General features: G+C 41.4%; 1 protein-coding gene across 1 annotated transcript in view; it reads right to left on the bottom strand.

The window, feature by feature from the left end:
* The window catches only part of PDGFC (platelet derived growth factor C), a 270,910-nt gene that overhangs the window by 64,549 nt on the left and 183,267 nt on the right, over positions 1-23,094 (bottom strand). The window contains exon 3 of the mRNA XM_043513275.1: positions 4,461-4,641. Within this exon, the coding sequence (XP_043369210.1) occupies positions 4,461-4,641 (181 nt within the window). The remainder of the gene's footprint in view (positions 1-4,460; positions 4,642-23,094) is intronic.

A 23,094-nucleotide genomic window follows, 5' to 3' on the forward strand; every position in this document is an offset into this window, starting at 1 on the left:
AATGATCAGCATGTGAATTTGGACCTCATAGCCCCTACCTCTCAGGGTGTTGGCCAGAGGGGCATATTTCTCTAGCTTTAAAGATCAGGCATCATGGAAAGCCGGGGTCCTGGTTTCAAAGAGCACTGTGATGTCCACTATGATGATCTTCTTCCGGTCCTCATTGGTGATGATAATGTTTGGTTGCAGTTGGCTGTCCATTCCAGGGATGACAAAGTTCACGGCAACCTTCCCCAAAGGTGGCAGGATGGCTCTAAGCAGTTGATCTTGAATGGTGTTGTGTCACAGCTGCCAGGCTCTGGAATGGGGCTTGCAGCTACACAAGATGTGGGGTAGTGTCTCGTTGGCATAGCCGCACTGCCTTCATCGCTTGTCTCAATTTCCATGGTGGATGGTTCCATTCAGTGGGATGCAGTTGAGCCAGGACTGGTGGATGAACCTCCAGTTGGCAAATCGGGTGACGCAGCTCCCGGGGAGGAAGTGGTTGCTGGCACTTGCACATCACCTTGAAGGCCCTGCCCTGGTCCGGCTTCTGTTTCAGGTTTTCCACATATTGGCAGTGGATGGCATCCTTCAGGGTCTACTCCAGCTTGGTTCTGGTTCTCGGAGTGAGGATGGTGTTCTCCATGTTCTTCACCTGTGGCACCAGGCCTCCCATCTATTACATCTAAAGCTGAAGCATTTGACAAATTACCTTTAAAACTAGGGTGATCTTTCAGAAACTTCTTGGATTTCCATTTCCATTTCCATCTCAACTTGTATACAAGAGGGTAAGTATATTCCTTGCAAAGAAATTCTGGCATGATCTTCAGTGACAAATGACATGCTAACATGTGCCAAGAAAGATGGGTGATATAGTCACCCCCAACTTCAACTTTAACTGGAGAAGTTTTGTTCTCAATCTGCTGAATAATTAATAACTACTTTGGCAATCAGTCATGCATTCCTTAATGGCACCTCAGGCATCAAGTGTCCTATTCACTTGCTCCCCCAAGTAACAATAGATTTTATTACATCAAACTCTCTATGTCAAAGTTGTAACTGACATAATTGAAACTAAACAAGTCACCAGAAAGAATGTTACCCGGACACATACTGTAATAGTTCATAAGGTTTATTTCAACCACATATGGTTACTATGTAAATTACCGATGTATTGGGGTGAGGAGGGGAAGAAGTGAAATAGGCTTTCACAACGTACTTGGAGATTACTGGAAATCATTTCTTTGGCAATATTTTTTTCCCCTTTGTGATACAGCATGGCCAGAGGGCAGCAGAAGGGTGATAGAGGCGAGATATGCAAGCCTCAGGATGATGAGAGCCTTATTCCCTATAAAGGGAAGAGAGGTTGCTATAGATTAGAGCACCTGAAGCCAATTAGAGCATCTGAAGTCAGACATCTGATAAAAACCCCTGCTTCAATCAGACAGTTGGAGGAATTGAAGCAGAGTGGTCTGGTGTTGGAGCAGAGAACAATTTGAAGGAGTTGAAGCAGAGTGATTTGGTGTTGGAGCAGAGAGCAGTTTGAACAGAGAGCAGAGAACACCCCCCCACCCCAAGAAGAGAAAGCACGGGACCCATCATAGTGGTGCCGGCAATTTTCCACACCTTTTACACACCAAAAAAGTTGAATTGCGAAGTCATCATTAAGTAATCCTTAATGCATAATGTACCTCTCCATGAAGAAAAGACTCAAAAGAATTGGATGCAACATGGAAGAATGATTCAAAATGATGGACATTTAAAAAAAAAGTTTGAAAGCTTAAAATTATACCAAATTAGTTTCTATAGTACAGACAATTTCCAACACCTCTGCTTCATAAGATTCCAAAACAAATAATTTACAAATATAAATTATACATACAAGTGTATGAAGTTTCTGAAGAAAAAGTATAAAACAGAGGAGATGAAGTAAAATTAGGTCTAAAATAAGGGATGGCCAGCTGGTAAGTACTCGAAAAGTGAAGAGCTTCATATGTCTGAATTCTGTACTAAATAAACAGAAAAGTTTTTTGAAGAAAAGTCTTTTGAAGAAAAGTCATTAGATCTGGTCAGGGAATCTTTGCCATCTGCACTGGGTAGGGCCTGTATATAGTAGAACTAGAGTAAGAGCTTTCTATAAAATGATGCTGCAACTTGTGACACTACTGCTGGAACTCCTTTTGTCTGATTAAGTCTGAGAAATATCATCATCAGACTTACCACCATTCTTCAGATACTAAATCATCATGTAAAATGTAGGTTTGCAATTTAGTATACAAAAGTTTTTTAAAAAACTATTATAAATTACAGCAGAATTAAACAAAGTCATTCCCCCTCCTTAAGAGACATGAAATGTGTCCTGTGCCCCTAACTGTGTGTGGCCTCCAACAACAGAAACAAGCTTGCACTGCTTTATTTCAGTTTTGCTTCATTTCTCCTCAAACAATCTCTCATTGCTAATCTGCCAGCCTACCCAGCCCCCACCCCCAGCAGAACTGAGGGGTGGGGGAGGGGGGGTAGGAACATGTTAACTGTTTAGGACCAAGTCATAAAAGTAGACCAGTTATTTTTCAGCATCCATTTCATTACTCTGCATTCATTTAAACTTTTTGCTTCTGCACAAACAGGATCATCTTTCATTTTTGGACATGTGGATTTCTACCTCTTTTGAAGTATAATGTGATATAGGATTACGCAGAGGGGGTGGAAGGTCCCTGAGAATTGGGGAGAGGTAGAGGAATAGGAGGGGAGTTAGAGGTTCTCCAGACTGGGAAGGAGGGTCTCAGGGTTCCTACCTGCTCCCAGGCCTGTTCCAGACACTCTGGCTTCTGCTACCTGATCCCAGGCTCCATAGCGGTTACTCCAGACGATCTGGGTCCCTCTCCCTTCATGTCCCCCTCTTCCCTCCAGGGCACACACAGGTTTAGGTGGAGGTAGAGCCCCCCACAGTATTTCCATTGTATAAGTGCTAATCTCCCACCCCCCAGAATTACAGTTAACAGCAAAATTAATGACAGTAAGTTTTGTGCAACAGTTTTCAATATCTGTAGCTTAGATTAAGTAAATTCAGTTTTGAAGCTCATCACTTGTGATTAATGTGAAATATATAATGCCACATATTTGATGGTTGCATGGGCTGCATATTGAAATATGAAATATTATACTTTATAGCTTGTAACATGATAAAATTTGGGATGATAAAGAGTATTTCCTATTCCAAAGGGAGAAATGGATACATAGCCACACAGGTTTCAGAGTAGCAGCCGTGTTAGTCTGTATTCGCTAAAAAGAAAAGGAGTACTTGTGCCACCTTAGAGACTAACAAAATAAAATTCATGAAGTTGATAGATTTCCACTCCATACGGCTAAATTCAGTGCCTTGCATAATAACAGGTTTCAGAGTAGCAGCCGTGTTAGTCTGTATTCGCAAAAAAGAAAAGGAGTACTTGAGCTGTAGCCCACGAAAGCTTATGCTCTAATAAATTTGTTAGTCTCTAAGGTGCCACAAGTACTCCTTTTCTTTTTGCGAAAACATACAGAAGAAGCTATGAGGAACTGGATAAAAAAACAACAACACATAGTTTTGAAATATAGAGTAGGCATTCTGGACCAAATTCATTCATGGTGTAACTCCACGGATGACTTTGACCCTTTATCAATATTTTCTCATCCTTGGAAACATATCAAAATTATTTTGGCTGCCAGAGGGCTTCCATATTGTTTAACAAAGGAAACAGCAATATGCTGAAGAAGAAAATGGATATACATGAGTGAGTGATATTTCAGAGAGAGAACCTGGTCCTGAGACATGTTGAGTACCTGGAAGTTACAAGTGCAACTCTCAGGATCAGTCCCAAAGTGTGTTCCCCAAGAAAAATGTAATGAAAAGCAAGATATAACTAATTGAGTGTTTTGCTTCTACTATAAAACAATTAGCAATGACCACCGTTTTCCTGTATTTTAGCTATTTATAACCATTTATACCCCACAGAAGCTTGGCTGTGCCCTTGTAATGGCAAGTCACAACTAACAAATTAATTTATTATTTTAATTTTTCCCCTGGAAGAATGCTGGCTTCTCTGTTTAATTTCCCAATGAGCTTTGAAATGTTGTTTTCCAGTAGACAAGCAACTGATTCTTGATGCTGGCTAAATTCTTCCCAAAACTAGAAAAAATATCTTTTTTTCTGTACTGCGTTAGTAATGCAAGATTTTTTCTGAAATTTCTACATGAAGAACTGAGCCCACAACTTCCCAATCCAAAGCCATCCACGCTAACCACAAGAACATTTGGGTAGTTATATTACAGAAATAAAATTTATGGTCCTGTAAGACAGACTTAAGAATAATCATTGTGATAATAATGAAAGATATACAATTAGTAACTAACCCTAAACTATCAAGTCACTCTCCTGAGAAGTAGTATTGTTAACATTTTATGTTCCTGATACCTCTTGGTCATGAAACGATGTTACTTACTGGCATAAGGAGAGTATAATGGATGCAGAATCCAGGTTCAGAAGAAAAATATTCATCGGATACAAATCTTATCCTGATCTGGTTTCCTTTGGAGATTTGTTTGCTTGGGACAGTACTGGAACCACACCAGCGCCCTAAAATAGTGCCATCACTCGGCTCTTCAACTTCTACAAAGTCGTACCTGGAAAGAAAAGAAAATCAAACATTTATTGACTGATACATTTCCTATAGAATCCTCATGATTTAATCAACATAGTCACATTTCATTTTTAAAAAACCCAACAACAAATGTCTCTTTTCATACTGAAAGTAAGTAACTGAAGCCAGTAATTGTATTCCTACGTTCTTCATCCAAGTTGCTACTGGCTTAAACACATAATAAAGTCATTCAGTGGAGTTCAAAAAAAGCTAGAACCAGAGTTAGCATTCTGAACAAAACCTCTCAGTAACAAATGTATGTTTCTTATATGGAAAACAAGTATAATATATGGGACAGAGAGGAAGAAAATAATCATAAAAGAGAAAAGAAACAACATAATTTTGAAATATTTTAAAGTGTGATACAGTAATTGGTATGTGCTATATTAGCAGCAGAGGTAGTCGTATTTTGCTGATGACCAGTGTTCAATGGCTTCTTTTGCAGCTAACAACTTTATCCTCCTGTGCTCTGATAGGAAAGAAAGCTTGGAAAGGCTTGAAGTGGCATTAAGTTCTCAGTCCAGCAAAGCTCTTAAATATATTCTTAACTTTAAGCCTGTGTGTAGTTCCACTGAGAGCTTTGCTGGATAGGGCCTATCTATAGAATATACCAAAAATTATCCAGCATTTTGGGTAACTGTCTCAAAATGGATGGTCTGGAGATTGAGTTTTGAAGAAATAACACAAACAATGAAGGTATATCTCATCCCAGTCTTTTGTCATTCCTATCCACTCCAATCATCTGCTCTAAGGAATAGTTATTAAGAATAACCCTTGGAGTAGAGTGCTTTCTAATTCACCCCTCAAATAGAGGCACAGACATTATTAGGAAGGGGTGGGCAAGGAGCATAGGGCTAATCCAGTGCTGAAACTCCCAGGAGATGTTGCACAAAAAGGGTACAAATGGGCTTAAAGCCACCTTTGTGTAAACCAGATCCTTGACCAGTAGAAGGCCAAAGTGGACCCTAATGTAAGTTAGAGTACTTGTGGAGTTTGTTTCCATTACTCTACCACTTTCTCACTGCTACAAAGTACACACTTCCTTTACTCCACCCTTTTTGCAATCTTGGTTTTTCTGTCACACTGCATCAGTGAAAACTCTAGTTTCTAGCTTCTCAGACGTTCCCCAAACAGTCATGAAAGGAAATTATTGCTGTTCACATGATTCCGAACAGGAGCGAAAACATGGCAGTTCTGGGTCAGTTTTTTCTCTGCTGCAGCCTGGGAATCTCTGCGCAACAGCAGAGGCACTAGAGTTGTCCATCTGGTGACGTACAAAGGCAACACTGCTATTTAAGCTTAAAGGTGCCTTTGGAAGGTTATATTCATAACCATTAGGGATGGATGTTAAATAAATATATATATATATATATATAAATGATCATTCAGATTTTGAAAACAGTGATTGCAAATGCCTGGGGAAGTTTCCTACTCTCCCTCAATTTTTCAAGTATTGCTCACATTCTCATATATATATTTATGATTTACCAATTCAGGTTGCTTTGAGAAATGTATTTTGTGTGTGTTCATGTATGTATGCATGCATGCGTGTGTGTGTGTGTGTGTGTGTGTGTGTGTGTATATACACACACACACACACACACACACGCATACATACATACATACATACATGAACACACACAAAATACATTTCTCAAAGCAACCTGAATTGGTAAATCATAAATACAGTTCAACTGTGTTCTTAGAAACAAATAGTACTACCCACAACTGTAACTAATACTCTCATTTTAAAAAAGAAGAGAAACACACACACTCTTTCAAATAAGGCAGGCATTGTTTAATGTGAAAATCATTACTTCATAACAATTTTCCATTAAAGTTTTCTGTATTTTTTTTCTTCAGTAAACTTACTCTCTATAATTATTCCCAGTTCCCTAGCTAGACAGCAGGCAATAAATTCTTGTGTTTCATGTCTGTGCAAGTCAGGCTCATACATTTATTATCTCTGTTTAAAGGACCAGTATTTTTTCCACTTAATTAAAAATGAATAAAATGAACATGCTTATTGACATGTGTTCACAAGATATTACTGGCATATACTTGAATTTTAAATCTTCATTGAAATCATGATATACTACTAATTGCTTTATCACCATTGTATTTGATTTTCCAAATCAGCATCATGTATTTATATCATTTGATTCTTAAATTCATCCATCAATATTTTTCTTTGATGATCATGTGTTAGCATGAACACAATGTGTATGTAATAGCACTACAGGCTCAGGGATTTGAGAACATGTTTTAATTTGCCGTTTAAACGCAGTATATAAGTTTTTAAGAGGGTCTCTTTGTAGTTTATAGCCTCAGCTAGAAAACAAAAGAAAGAAGCTATCTCTTCTTCTATTTCATGGAATGTGAATAAAAATCTGTTAGGTGTTATATTTATTGACTTCAGACTCAAAAGTATTGGATGTCAGGCATACTACAGTCACCAGTGCATCTATGTAATTTATGCACTTCTTTCTATTGCACCTTCCAGACTCCTGGCACCCTAGGGGTAAAAGTACAATTCAAATTCCATAGCTTTAAACCTAGAGCTTTTTTAAATGAACACTAATAACTCAGCTAAATGGGAGACTAAGTAAGGATTCTGTCTAGTGAACAAAAGCCAGGAATGAGAATTATGACTCATATGCAAAATAGTCCCAGATAACATGGTTCATCTTTGGCTCACTTTTATATTCAGTTCTTGTCTTTCCAATTTTTGCACGTTATTTGAAAACAAGCTTCTGTTGCAACCAGTATACTTTTAATTCAGCATGTGTGTTACTAACAATAACTTGATTGAGCCTGACATTGAAACACTTGAAAGCGGTTTTATATTAAAAGAACAGATCACATACAAGTGAAAAAAAAACAAAACAACCCAGTACCACTGATAAGTAGAAAGCCATATGTCCCTAGGTGACCATTCTGGAGACACTGTAATCCTTATAATGCACTCACTAATATTGTATTGCAGTGTGCACAATTGCCCAAATCACTATTTTAAAGGATTTACTAAACCTATTTTATGAGCCAATTAAACATAACTTTCTCACAGCAACATGATACTGTACATACAGCACTAAGTGGTTTATAATGATTACTCCCTTATTCTAACATCTCCCTGGGGACCTATTGAGGATTTATGTTCAACAAACAAATCTGGTATTTTAGACAAAATTTCTGCTCTCATATGGGAATCTACAAGCTGTAAAGATCAGTTTCTTGCTGTTGAGCACAGGGGTAGGCAGTTTTTTGCAGAATAGGGTAGTACACCATTAAAAGGGGAGAATCTTTACACAGTCTATCTACGTCAGCAGAAAAACAGCACATTTCCCAGACATACTGAAATTCTGTCAATTAACTTTATTCCTGTCAGTTATCTAAACCAACTGTTCAGTCAGAGTCTGCCAAATGGATCAGATGTGCATCTCCAAATTCCTAGCATTGCACGTGTTGACTGGAATCTAAAACTTGCTGTGAAAGATAACAAAACAAACAAAATGGTTAGGAGTCTCCAGGCCCACACTGTACTTGGATGGTGTGCAAAACTTAACCTTCATGTGACAGGGCTGAACAGTAGCAGTGGCAAAATTCACAGCTATCCAAAACTATACTTTCCTATGTAGAGATTTGTTAGTCAAAACTGAGAAGGCACTGACAACAGATAAATGGTTTCACATTTTCCAATGAAGTTACAAAGATGATTTATACACTAAATAGTTTGCCGTTAAATAAACTACCTTTCCAGTTTTTCTTCTGCTATATAAAAGCTAGCTTGAGACTGCACTGTCTTCAGTACTATAATTAATTATAGCACTAATATAGCGCTTTACATTTTCAGTATATTATACAAACATTAGTCAGATTTTGGACTACAGTGCAGTTTATTCAGGAAGCCAAGTAGCCTTTTTAGTCATCATCAGCCCATTTTTCTTTCCTCTATTTCTGTGGTGGCATGAATATTCCACTTATTTTTGGTATATGTGCCTAGGACAGTGGACTGAATTAACAGATTATTTCTGTAAAGGACTACTTATTTGTAATGAGCAAATAAACAACGAAAATTGCTCTCTAAATTTTTAGGGCTTTCTAGCCAGGCAACGTATTTTTTTCCTGAGGAATGTATTTTTCCCACCTCTCTGTATTTTTCTATGGTTTGTGGGGCTGGCTCTAGTTTTTTGCCACCCCAAGCAAAAAAAAACCCCCCCCCTTTTTTTTGGCTTTTATACATGTTTGTACTTTGCAATGTTTTTTGTTGTTTTGTTTTGTTTTTGACTGTTTAAAATTTTAAAAAAATGAGAACAGAGAATTTGTAGTTAGTGAAATAAAACAATTTCCTACTAGTGAATTCATTTAATTTTAACAAAATCACAATTACGAACAATTTGTGTTCAACTACACACTGTAATGAAAAACGTTAGTGTCTTCCAGTGCGCCCAGTATCTCATAAATTAAAAGAATTTATATGAACTGAATTTTTCTGGTTTTTATACTCGCGTAGTCTTTTAATAATTCAGTGAAATCTAATTTTTTTGCAATGGTACTTTCAATTGAAATTAATGTGAGTCCTGACAAACGATTTTGAGACATGGTGGACCTCAAATAATTTTTTAGTAATTTCACTTTTGAGAAACTGCACTCACCAGAAGCCTCTGATACTGGTAATGTTAAAAGAATGTGTAATGCTATAGCAGCGTTTGGAGTGAGGTGCTCGGGGCTGTACATTCCGCACATGGGCCCCCAGCCCGATCTCAGACCTGGCACCAGCCCCGCAGAGGGGACAGTAACCGACAGAGCGGCTGGGGGTGGGTTAGCTGCAGGGAGGAGGGCAGACCAGGGGCACCCGCCCAGCGCTGAGCCGCCCGGGGCAGCGGGTCCCTTATTGGCTGCAGGCTCCGCTCAGCTCCGGCTCCTCCACCGCTTGTGACATTTGCGGCAGGAGCAGGCGGGGGAAGGGAGAGAGGAGCCACAAGGGGCTACGCAGGGGCTCATTGGTTGACTGAGTGGGGCTGGGGGGGAAAAAAAGGGTGGCCGGAATGCCGCCCCTGGAAATGTGCCGCTCCAAGCACGTGCTTGCTTTGCTGGTGCCTAGAGCCGGTCCTGGTGGTTTGCATTTTCATTTGCTAAATATATGACGTGCTGTTTACCTGGACCTGCAGCTTCAAGACCTTTGTGCATCTTCCCCCTGCCTCTAGTAATTTCAAAAAATAAATCAATGAATCTATAAACAGAAGCCTATAGATAGTATAATTCACTGTATCAGAGACCTTGGCTCTCCTTCTGTTCTTCTATGTGTGCATCTATGTTTTATAAATGAACATTTACTTAATAAAAATGACTTTGCTTTGGTGAAGTGTAATATTACTGCCTCCCTCAGTTGTTAGAATACAGAATTGTTCTTTTATGGAAGAATAGGAAATTGGTAAGAACCTCCCACTTGTATAGTTATTTGCATGATCCCTGTGTCAATATATTTGCTCTACCTCTCTTTAGAGAAGACTGTTAGGGACTAGAGCTGGACAAAAATTTTCTGACAGAACGTTTTGCCTTTGGAAAATGCTGATTCATCAACATTGATAGCTCGGTGGGAATGTGGCTATTTCAACAAATTCTGATCAAAATCTGTTAGATTTCTGATAACTCCTTGGTTGCCAGGAAATATTTCAAAAAGGTGAAAAGGAAGTGTCATTTTGACTTTTGCTAAACTAAATTTTGGAATTCACATTCCATAGGAAATTTCGTCTTGTTTTTCATTTTTATTTATTTGTTACATTTTGGAACTAATTTTTATTTTTGCAATTGGATGGGAAAGTCAGTTTCTGGCCTGCTTTAATTGGGACAGTGGGTTGGATTAATTGAATATCTGTCTACATAAGAGGACCAAGGGATTGGTAGCAGCTAGCAGGCTATATAGAATTCACTCTAACTTACTGGTGTTATAAGTGATTATTAGATGTTCCTGCAGGGCAGCAGAAACTTCCTAAAAGTGAGGGGGGCCATCAGTGCCCCAACTGTGGCCCTGCCCCTGCAGTGCCTCTCCCGCTACCCTTTCCCCCCTGAGGCCCTGCCCTCATGACACCCCTTTCCCTCAAGGCCCCGCTCCTGCTGTGTCCCTTCCCCGAGGCCCCACCACCTGCTTCCTCTTCTCTGCCTCTCCCGCCTTGCTCACCATTAGAGCCAGTAAAAAGTGGGGCGGGGGAGGGTGATGGCTCCCTGGCCACCCCATTCCAGCACACCTGTGTTCCTGGTGACATTACTATTGTCGTTTTTGGCCAAGCAAAATGAGGTTCTACCCTTAACATAATGGCATTTATGTTTGCCTGGTTTTTTGCAATGTGGTAACTATTAAACACCACATCTGATCAATTCCAAATTTACAGAGAATGTTCTAGGCACCAATGGGCACAGAGAGCCCCTGGCATGGACGAAGGGGACATGGGGAACATACAGAGCTCCTGGAATGTGGCAGAGGGTGAATGGGGTGCTCAGGGCTCATGGAATTAAACTGCTGTTGCGTGTCCATACTGTGCTCCTTGTGATGCTAGAGTGCATCCACATTAGCAGCTCTTGCAACGGCAAAGATAGCAGTACATTGTGGTAGCCATCCCACTGTGCAACTGGCTGCAGAGTGCTTTAGGAAGGGTTTGCAGTGCCTCATAGGGCAGGCACAGCATCACATGATGCAGGTTTCCTAATCCCATTGTTCCCTGGGCATCCTACTACACTGGGAAAAGAGTGTATGACAGGGAGTGTGAGTGTGTATGGAGGGGAGGAGAGACAATGTGCTTTGGTGGACAGAGAGTGTGTCAGCATGCTGTCTTTTAAGTTCAGACAGTGGCAGGAAGAAACCCCAACATCAGCCCCGCCTCCTCACAGCAATCTCTGCAGATCATCATAGTATGCAAATGATGTCAGAGACAGTACTTTGAAAGGGGAGGAACACATGTCTCCCATGCAGCCGAGTTCAAAACTATGAGCAGAGTGGTCACTTGAGGCATTATGGGACAGCTCCAGAGGCCAATTACAGAGCAGAAAGCAATCAAGTGTCTACACTGGCAATAGAGTGCTGGAGCCTCTGTGCAAATAGCCTTACGATTCTCGTCGAGGTGGGATTTTTTGCAGCATTGCAACTGAGGAGTTTCTGCACACAAAGTGGCTTGGCAGTGTGTACAAAAAGCTGCTTTACTGCGCAGAAACTTGCCAGTGTAGACAAGCCCCTAGAAACTTCAAAACACCCATTTAGTGCTTCTGCCTTTGAAATGGACCAAGTAACATTACATTTATTTATTTACTCATTTCCACAGGAGGATATTCCCCTGACAAATTTCCTTGTAGGCAGGATAAAAAGATATCACTCAGACCACATAGCAGCTGTCAAAACAAAACAAAAAACCCCACCACTCCTCTATACTTTAGGGGGAAAAAAATACCTTGGCAGACTCTGAACCCTTGTATCAGCACCTACAAAGATTGAGTGTCTGTATGGCAAAGGAGTAGGTGGAGCTATTTTGATTACAATTAATAGAAACGTGTGACCCAGGTGCTCAGAATTTCAAGAAATTTGAGAAATGCTGTTCTAAACAACATCACCCCAATTTAAAATGTTTGTAAGAACTCACCTCTGGCTATTCTGTAAAAAGGTGCCTAAAAGCAGTTTGTCTGCTAAAGAGAGCAGCCTGTGTAGTGTACTACCCTTAGCCCTCCTCCCCTCTACATGGACTTGGCTGAGCCTTGCACTAGGTCAGAGAGAACTCTTTAGGACACCACTACAGATTACACAACAGTTGGAAAGGAGACAAGATGTGCATATTAAATTACAATTTTGACTATGGTTGCTTCTTTTAAATAAAAATGTAATAATGATTTCTCACCATCAGTGATTTGAGCTGAAACTAATTTCCAGACTAGTATCTCTATATTGCATGGTATAATTCGTGTGCTCTAATAGCTAGTTGCAAGATGCAGCCTACTCAGACCTAGTCAAAAAAAAAAAAAGTAAGTACAAACTCTTTCATAGTTGGAAAATGCTTATAAACTTATACCTTTCCAGTCATAAATATTACTTCCTGCCTATATAGCAGATGAGTGTGGTACTGAAAAACAATATACCGCCATATCTATATTTACCATAAAGTAGTGATATTCACTGGCACAATCCAGCGACTAAGAACAACTTTTGCTGCTGTTCAACAGATATGTATGGGAGATATGCCTCAGACACATGTGTCACAGAGATATCTGATATGAATCAACAACAACATACTGTAGATTCTGCACCAATCTAATTTTATTTATTTCAGTCTAGAACATGCAATGTCTCTGGTCTTACAGACCAGGTTTCATTTTTTCCTGACTCTGCCTTAGCCAAGGCATCACCTGAAGCTGGAGCCTCTACATCTTGCTCAGTACATCTCATTGCTTAAAACTTTGAATTTAATCTAAGATTCAAGAACTCTTATCTTCATCTAAAAGTTCTTAGAGCATATTTCAGTGCTGGCTGACAGTGAAAATGAAATAAAAAGAGCTATGGGGAATAAACCATCACTGCTACTATCATAAGTGTTTGCAAGAGCAGTACCTAAGCCCATGCTTAATTTTAAGAATATGAGTAGTATCACTGATATCAGAGCCGTAGTGATTCAGTCCAAGTGAACTGGTAGTGCCAATACTAGCTGTACTGGTAGACCCATGACAGGTTATGTGCTTAAAGAATTCCATATTTAGGCATTGATCCTGAACTACTCATGCATCCATCTCAAAAAATGTACTGGAATTGGAAAAAGTATAGAAAAGGGCAACAAAAATGATTAGAGGTATGGAACATCTTCCTTATGAGGAGAGATTAAAAAGACTGGGAGTTTTCAGCTTGGAAAAGAGACGACTAAGGGGAAGAAGATAGATGTCTATAAAATCATGACTGGTGTGGACTGCTGTGGACAAATGCCTGCCAGCGGAGGGCAATGAAAATGATTAGGGGGCTGGGACATATGACTTATGAGGAGAGGCTGAGGGAACTGGGGATATTTAGTCTGCAGAAGAGAAGAGTGAGGGGGGATTTGATAGCAGTCTTCAACTACCTGAAGGGGGGTTCCAAAGAAGATGGAGCTATTCTGTTCTCAGTGGCAGCAGATGACAGAATAAGGAGCAATGGTCTCAAGTTGCAGTGGGAGAGGTCTAGGTTGGATATTAGGAAAAACTATTTCACTAGGACGGTGGTGAAGCACTGGAATGGGTTACCTAGGGAGGTGGTGGAATCTCCATCCTTAGAAGTTTTTAAGGCCTGGCTTGACAAAGCCCTGACTGCGATGATTTAGTTGGGGTTGGTCCTACTTTGAGCAGGGGGCTGGACTAGATGACCTCCTGAGGTATATTCCAACCCTGCCCTTCTATGTGTTATTTACTCCTCTCAACACAAGAAGTAGGGAGTCACCAAATCAATTAATAGGCAGCAGGTTAAAACAAACAAAATGAAGTATTTCTTCACACAAAAAACAGTCAACCTGTGGAACTCTTTGCCAGAGGATGTTGTGAAGCCCAAGACTATAACAGGGTTCAAAGAAGAACTAGATAAATTCATGGAGGATAGGTCCATCAATGGCTATTGGCCAGGATAGGCAGGGATGATGTCCCTAACCTCTGTTTGCCAGAAGCTGAGAATGGGCGACAGGGGATAGATCACTTGATGATTAACTGTTCTATTCATTCCCTCTGAGGCACCTGGTATTGGCCACTGTCGAAAGACAGGATACTGGGCTAGATGGACCTTTGGTCTGAGCCAGTATGGCCGTTCTTATGTTATGTTCTAAAGAATGCACGTTTACAGGATCAGGACCTTGGTCATTCCAAAATTAAGCTCTAAGTAGCCTTTTGGATAAATGTGTACCCACCTATAAAGCCTTTTTCTGTTACTAATCTATTACTAAAATGGCATGAAGCATCGTTAGAAAATACAGTGATACAACATCACTGTTTACAGACAAAAATCAGAGGCAAGAGACTAAAATATTGCCATTCAGGACTCTCTCTTATAATTTGTATTATTGTTAGGATTGAAAAAAAATTCCAGCCTTGTACCTTGTTTTATTTTATGCAGAGTTCTTTTTCCACCAACCACACACTCCTGGGGTTATGGGAGCAGCCACAGCCAAGGAGGAGCAAAACATTATATATATATATATATATAGTTATCTTACACTTACCAAAATTTAGGCTCATGCAGATTTCCTTCCCCCAAGATCCTTCCTGTGGGTTTTACCAAGTGAAAAATCCCCATAGTGCACCCAAGCAGTTTTGCAGTTCTGTACATGGGGGAAGAAATGTGCTTCTAACCCCTGCAGGAGATCAGCTTACATTTGAAGCATTTAAGGACTTTTACTCTCATTTCAGTTTGCATAGCTACAAGTTAGTGGTCATAAAATTATCCAAGCCTACATTAAGCCCACCAACAGTACATGAACCAATAACCTGTATGAAATAGCATTTCTATTATTTGTTGTCATTTTATTGGCCTTTGTTTCATGGAATTGTTCTTTTGCCCTACAGAATTGTTTTTTCCTTCCCAGACTAAATCTAATTTTTGTACATCCTCATTATGCATACATCCTGCCAGACTTCCCTTGGTTGCTCCCCACTACCACACATTTGCACTCTGCTTTAATGATTCTCCCATAGCTGGTAGGGCTGCCAACTTTCTACTCACACAAAATTGAACATCCTTGCCCTGCCCCAGGCCTCGCCCTGCCCCAAGGCCCAGTCCCTGCCCCCATTCAGTCCATCCTCTGTTGCTTGCTTTCCCCCCCACCCTCACTCACTTTCATCAGGCTGGCGCATGGGGTTGGGGTGCGGGAGGGAGTGAGGGGGTGCGGGCCTGGGATGGGGCCAGAAATTAGGGGTTCAGGGTGTGGGATGGGGCTCCAGGCTGGGACAGGGGGAGTGTGGTCCGGGAGGGGATATGGACTCTGGGGTGCGGCCAGGGATGAGGGTTTTGGGTGCAGGAGGGGGCTCCAGGTTGGAGACAAGGAGGTTGGAGTGCAGGAGGGGGGCTCAGGGCTGGGCAGAGGCTTGGGGTGTGGGCTCTGCGGTGGGCTCAGAGATGAGGGGTTTTGGGTGCAGGAGGGGACTCAGGGCTGGGGCAAAGGATTGGGGTGCGGACTCCGGGAGTGAGTTCCGATGCAGAAGGGGGCTCAGGGTTGGAGTGTTGGAGGGAGTGTGGGGTGCGGGCTCCGGGAGGGAGTTTGGGTATGGGAGGGGGTTCCGACCTGGGGCAGAGGGTTGGGGTGTGGAAGGAGTTTTGGGGTGTGGGTTCTGGCTGGGCAGTGCTTAGCTCAGGTGGCTCCTGGTCAGTGGCGCAACGGGGCTAAGGAAGGCTCCGCGTGGGTCCCAGAAGTGGCCAGCATGTCTGGCTCCTAGGTGGAGGGGCTGGGGGGTTCTGCGCACTGCCGCACCCACAGGTGCCACCCCCACAGCTCCCACTGACCGTGGGACCCGGCCAATGGGAGCTGTGGAGCAGGCGCTCAGGGCAGGGGCAGCACACGGAGCCCCTGTGGCCACCCCTGTACTTAGGAGCCAGACATGCTGGACGCTTTCAGGAATTGCATGGAGCCAGGGCAGGCAGGGAACCTGCTTTCGGTCCGCTGCGCTGTCAACCAGACTTTTAGTGGCCAGTCAATGGTGCTGACCAGAACCACCAGAGTCCCTTTTTGACCAGCCATTCCAGTCGAAAACCAGATTCCTGGCAACCCTAATAGCGGCTATGTTGGGTTTCAGGCTGCTTTGTACCAGCGGAGCAGCTTAAAGCAGCCACAGTGCATGATAGGATTGGGGACAATATTTCAAAGTTAACCAAATATAATACATACTACTCTTGATTTACTTCACCTGAATTTAGCAGTTCATCCCAGTATATAGAAAAATCCATATTATTTGCTTGAAGGTGCTGCCTATTTAGGTAAAAAGTATGAGAAAAAAGGAAAGTGAGAAAAAGTGAAGCTGAACAACAGGTGAGGAAACACAAATGTCTGTCTAGGACTAGGACAGTTGGTATGTCAGCTATTTCTGCTGATTAAACAGGAGGAAGCTGCTTATAAACCTGACAGTGAGCCTGCTGACTGTACTGTACTCAGACTTTCAGTAACTGAAAAACACCAGGGTGGGAGTGCATGCTATGTATAACTTACAGTATTTAGAGACTATACATAGTAAGTTTAGATTATGCTGTTGGCCTTTTCCTTGTAGTTTGCATTTAACTCTTGACATCATGGTTTAAGAAACCAGACAAGAAAGTATCTGGACTCTTAGAATCAAAACTGCTAAACTGTCTACACCACTGAACATAGAAGGCCATTGCTGTGAAGTCAGAAAGTCTGTTTTTAAGCCTTTTAGTGTATTCATTTACTTGTATCTTTTAATAAGTAACCAGAGGAAAAACCTCCATCAACATTAATTGTTCCCAGAATATCAGAGACAGAAACTAGATCTAATAGTGCAGCACTCATTTTCAAAGAAAATGACTTCAGTCTACACCATTAGAAACAGACCAACAACAGTAACATGAAACAATTTTAGAAGCAATAAATTAGGATTAGGTTCATTTACCAAAATATTTTGATACCGTGGATCTAGTTTACTTTATTTGAACAGCCTGCTTGAGACAGAGTACCAGTGAGGAATTTTAAGGAGTATGAAATGTTTTCTAAATCAATGCATGCAGTCTCTGGTGTGAGGAAAGAGTAGGAGTTAAATCAGCTGTCTCCTGTATGGCACACTCCCTGCTAAACTAGGAACAAAACTGATATTGGCAGTAAAAAAAGATATTCAAATGCTTTCCAAACAATAGAAACAACTATAGGCAGTAGCTTTCAAGCTAAGTATAGGTAGTGAATGCGATAGTCAAATTTGTAGCTATAAACTCAGCTTCTGTGGAGTACAGTTAGTGCATTTGAACTTTAAATATTTTGTTGTCTTAATAATCTTTGTTGTAACTGAAGAATATTTTGAGTATTCTAATTTTGTCTCCTTGTGTATTGTTTGTGACTTTTTTGCTTTATCAACTCTGCATAAAAAGTAGAATAAAATAGACAAACCTCAAAGAATTTGGATATTCTACATATATTCTACATTCATGATTACCGCTTCACTCGATGTATCTCTCTAACTTTGGTGATATTACTACCAACTCCACTGCAAGTTTTCAGCAAGTCTAGCAGTTTATAATCAGCCAGGTTCTTTCTACAAAACTGGAGTGCTCTGGGATTTCTACGTGCCATAGAGTCTCCAGGAGACTGTGCACTGGCTCTCAAGCCAACAACTGATTCAACAGAGATTGTCAAACCCAGTGAAGCCCCACCATGGATGATTCTATATGAAATATTATCCTGTATGCCAGGAGGAGAATTATCAGAGATCATGGAGAGCCTGGGATACATATACAGATCTTCCAAAACAAAAAGTCAAGATATAAACAGTTTCTTCCTCCGCTGTTTCCCCCCCCCCCCCCCGGAAAAAAACCCTAACGTACTCATCAGTAGTTTCAGCTAAAAGCTAGCATCTTCATAGAATGAACTACAGCAGTTCACCCAGTCTGGATTTATTCACAAGCAGATCATGTCATTTCTGTGATGTCACAAAGTTTGCCAGTGCTTCATTAATAACAACAAACCAGATGGAATGAGGCAACCATACTTTTTCTCTGTTCATTAGACCACAATATCACAACTAAAGTCAAAGTTAAAGTCTCTTAAAAACTGAATTATTAGTTTACTATTGCCTTTTCCAGGATTTTTTCATGTGAATCAGGATGCTCCATGTGCTCCAAGATCTCACAACCATGGATCAATTTAGATTCTTGATTAAATTTCACCCAACTTTTAAGTCTCTCCCAAGTAGTGCCATCATTCAGCTATCTTACACCAAACTGGTTGGGAAACTCTACCAGGCATGAGAGCCATATACTGAGAGCTATTGAATCAGGTCATCTGCACAAAGATTTAAGGTGCTGCCTATAGCTTGCTCCCACTTTTTGTCTGTTCATAAACATTAAAATATACATAAAAGCAGCTATCAGTTTTAAGTCATCTATCTCAGTCCTACTAATTCTCCCTCATAAACAGCTAAATCACATCACTGTATGGAGTTCATCCTCACTTATCTAGACACCAGCATTCTACATTCTTACCCTTCATATGGCATGGGTCTCTCTTCCAGACCCAAATAAACAGCAACAAAAATCGTTAATATAATGTAGATATTTTAAAAATCATCCCAATAAACAGGCTTACAAACTGCACACACATTTCTTCTTTGCACATGAAGGGGCTAAGAGTGAAAAAAGGCACAAGCAGCAAATGGATACAATACTATAGAATCATTGTAGACTGTATAGCTGGTGAAGCAAGAGGCATTTAAATGTTATAGATCACTTAGGTACAATGTGTACAGAGTCACCATTGTATGTGTTGCAGCATCCTCCGCTTTCTCAAAGTATAGCCAAAATCAGTGCCTGGATAAAGAGTGTCTAGCTAAAGCTGAACCCAGGTAATACTGAAGTGATAATTGTGAGAAGGAAGCACTATGAAGATTTGGCCTCTTCTATAACACCCTCTATTAGAGAGGGTGCCTGGCCATAGACTGTTATCAATTTGCAGCCTTGGCGTCTTTTTGGGCTCCTCACTGCTTTTGAATGCCTAAATAGCCATGGCAGGGGGAAAGAAAAGTCCTTCCATCTGCGAATGGTCATAAGTTCATGCCCCTCCCCATCAGACAGAGCCCTAGACATAGTGATCCAAGCAGTGATGATCTTCCAACATGTCTGTCACCAATCATTATGCAGGCACCCAAAAAGTACCCAATGGCACAAAATGCAGCAGCCCAGCTTCTTAGTAAAACATTCTCTGTTTGAGCTCCCCTTTAAACAGAGTCCAGTTCAAACTCAACCAATAAGGACTGGCTCATAAGTGTACGGAAAAGAACCTTCACATGCGCCGTGCCTAGCCTATGGAACTCATTGCCACAAAAAGCTAAAAATGGCCAGCTATCAACCCTTTCAGAACTAAGTGTAAATCTTATTTCTTCATCTTAACTTGACATTACTATGTTCTTCATGCATACATAGACAAACACACACCCAATCCCACAAGCACAAACAATAAATAAATCAAGATTTATTTGAGAGGCTGTTCAAGATAATCTACCGCCCTAGGTAAAACTTCAGTCTGCCAGCCCCTTCAAGCCCCCTTAGAAGTTTTTAGCCAATTCCCAGCACCTCCCCCACTGCTTCCACCCACATGCCTCATGCAACTGGGTCAAAGGCTAGTGGGGTAGACTCATGCCTGGGGCTGCAGAGACCCTGGGTCTCTGCAGGATGTGAACAATCCAAAGCCAAGATGATAATTGTAGTCCCCCTACCCCGGCCTCTGTCCTAGGCCATGGAAGTGGCCAAGACCCACTCCCTGGGTGGGCAATGACTCTCAGCTAGGGCTGCCTTTTCCTGGGAAGTTAGTACCACCCGCCTGTGGCTCAAAAAGGAAGCGAGTGAGCCCTGGCTCAGCACACTTGGACAGCAGAGCCTCCTTCCCCCAATTGGGATGTGGGCCAGGGGTGGCAGAAACTTCCTAAAAGTGGGGGGGACACCAGTGCTCTGCCCCCACAGTTCCCCTTCTCCCCAAGGCCCCACTCTCTCAGCGTCCTGTCCCCCACCCTCAAGGCCCCATACCCTGCTCACTCTTCTCTGCCTCCTCTTCCCCTCGCTTGCCCTTACGGTAAAAAAGTGTGTGGGGGGAGGGGGGCATGGCCCCCTGGTCCCTCCGTTCCAGCACCTGGTCCTGATTAACAGGCAGCAGAGATCCACTCCCCAGCCACACATGAAGGCACCTGGACTGGAAGCATTGTTCTGGAGTTTGGATCTCCACACCTCAGCCCCCACACTCCTGGCCAGACCCCAAGTCCAATCCTCTGGCTCAGCCCCCCACATCTACATCCCATCCAGCTGCTCTCTCTCAGGCAGCCGTACCAGCCTCATGCCCCACCACCACCAATCTCTCACCCCAGGAAACTGCTAAGTCTGCCTATAGCTAGAGTGACAGGTTTCAGAGTAGCAGCCGTGTTAGTCTGTATTCGCAAAAAGAAAAGGAGTACTTGTGGCACCTTAGAGACTAACAAATTTATTAGAGCATAAGCTTTCGTGAGCTACAGCTCACTTCATCGGATGCATTGTGAGCTGTAGCTCACGAAAGCTTATGCTCTAATAAATTTGTTAGTCTCTAAGGTGCCACAAGTACTCCTTTTCTTATAGCTAGAGTGGTGTCTGAATCAAGCTAGTTTTTCTACTAGCTGTGAAGGAAGATATTGAAATATTGTTATTTCTACTTTGAAATATTTTGGAGGTGCTCCGACACTATAGTGATGGGGAACACATAAGTATCTAGTAATAATCATCTTAATCAGTTTTAGCAGTAACCACTAGGAGTCTCAGGCAAGGACCAGTACCCCACTTGAAAGGAAAAGGCATAGGTCTCATCTAATCAGAACAAAGTTGTTCCACGTACTATGCCCAGTTCCTATGGATGTTGTAATCCTTCTGTTACAGGGAAACCTCTCTTGGGAGCATTATATATCCAAATGTTTAGTCTATTTATTATGTTTATCATAACTCAACACTGTATAATACTTATGTCCCTGAGTACAACAGCTAAGCAAATAATTTTCCATTGCACAGCTACAGACTACACAGAGAATGCTACATTTCAGCTGTCTGTGTGCTTCTTTTTGATACTTTTGTGTCACTGCCAAAAGTTAAGCAACAGCTACAGAAACAATGTTGATAATTTTCTAGCCTCAGATTAATTAAGGAAATAAATGAGTACTCAGAAGGCACATGTTGCAGAATACTTCTCCAGACTGATTGATAGTCTGCCTATGTTATCTGGCCACCAGAGGAGTTATGTGCTGGTCCATGTGGTCATCAGGTTTCAGCTCCCTCTTTGTAACTTATGCTGGATCAACACCTTTAATTATCCTTCAGGGGAGGAGACTCTTCTCTACCTGTCCAACAGCAATAGGCCCCAGAAGCTCTGTAAGCCTCATCATTGTGCCACTGCCGAATTCAAACCTAAGGTGAACCACAGAATATGCTAAATCTCTGTAAAAGATCAAACAAGCACCATGTGAACCTGTTGTAAAAAGTTTCAGAGTAGCAGCCGTGTTAGTCTGTATTCGCAAAAAGAAAAGGAGTACTTGTGGCACCTTAGAGACTAACAAATTTATTAGAGCATAAGCTTTCGTGAGCTACAGCTCACTTCATCGGATGCATCCGATGAAGTGAGCTGTAGCTCACGAAAGCTTATGCTCTAATAAATTTGTTAGTCTCTAAGGTGCCACAAGTACTCCTTTTCTTGTTGTAAAAAGGTATTAGGACCTGCAGTAGGATCAAGAAAAGGTAAAAAAGGCAGCAAAAAGTAGGACTGTAGGATTAAGTGAGAGCCAGGGAAGCTGCATGCAAAGTAAAAATATGGTTGAAGGGACTGAGCTAAGATATGATGGAAGGACAGAAACTAGTGTTGGAGGAGCTGAGAATTTATTGGTAGGCAGACCTCATTCATAATTGTAAGCAGCATCTGATGACAACACTGATCATTGTGTGCAGTTCTGGTTGCTCCAAAGCATAATAGGTGTATTAAAATTGGAAAAGGTATGAAAATGGGCAACAAAAATGATTAAGGGTATGGAACAGCTTTCATATGAGGAGAGATTTAAAAAATTGGGACTGTTCAGCTTGGAAAAGAGATGACTAAGGGGTAGACATGATAGAGGTCTATAAAATCATGAATGGGTGTGAAGAAAGCAAATAAGGAAGTGTTATCTACTCCTTCACCTAACATAAGAACCAGAGGGTCACTCAATGAAATTAATAGGCAGCAGGTTAAAACAAAAGGAAGTACTAGTTCACACAACACACAGTCAACCTATGGAACTCATTGCCACAAGATGTTGTGAAGGCCAACTACAATGGAGTTCAAGAAAGATTAGATAAGTTCATGAAGGATAGGTCCATTAATTGTTATTAGCCAAGATGATCAGGGACACAACCCCAGAAGCTGGGAGTGGATGACAGAGGATGGATCACTTGATGATTACCTGCTCTGTTCATTCCCTCTGAAGTACCTGATATTGGCCACTATCAGAATACAGGATAGTGGGTTAGATGAACCATTAGTCTGACCTTCTTATGTAACAGGATTTGTTTTAAGAAAGTGCTAAATCATTTGCATTTGTTTTTAAAAATCAGCATTTGTATACTTTTTCAGCAGAAAAATCTATGGCAAAATTTTTGTCAGCATTTAAATATTCAAAGGAAAATATTATTGTATAATCTTTCCTTTATGCAGTGAAATCATCAAATAATTTATTCTGACCTCAGTCATCCACTGGT

The sequence above is a fragment of the Dermochelys coriacea genome, chromosome 4 (assembly GCF_009764565.3).
Source record: "Dermochelys coriacea isolate rDerCor1 chromosome 4, rDerCor1.pri.v4, whole genome shotgun sequence".
Classification (NCBI taxonomy): domain Eukaryota; kingdom Metazoa; phylum Chordata; order Testudines; family Dermochelyidae; genus Dermochelys; species Dermochelys coriacea.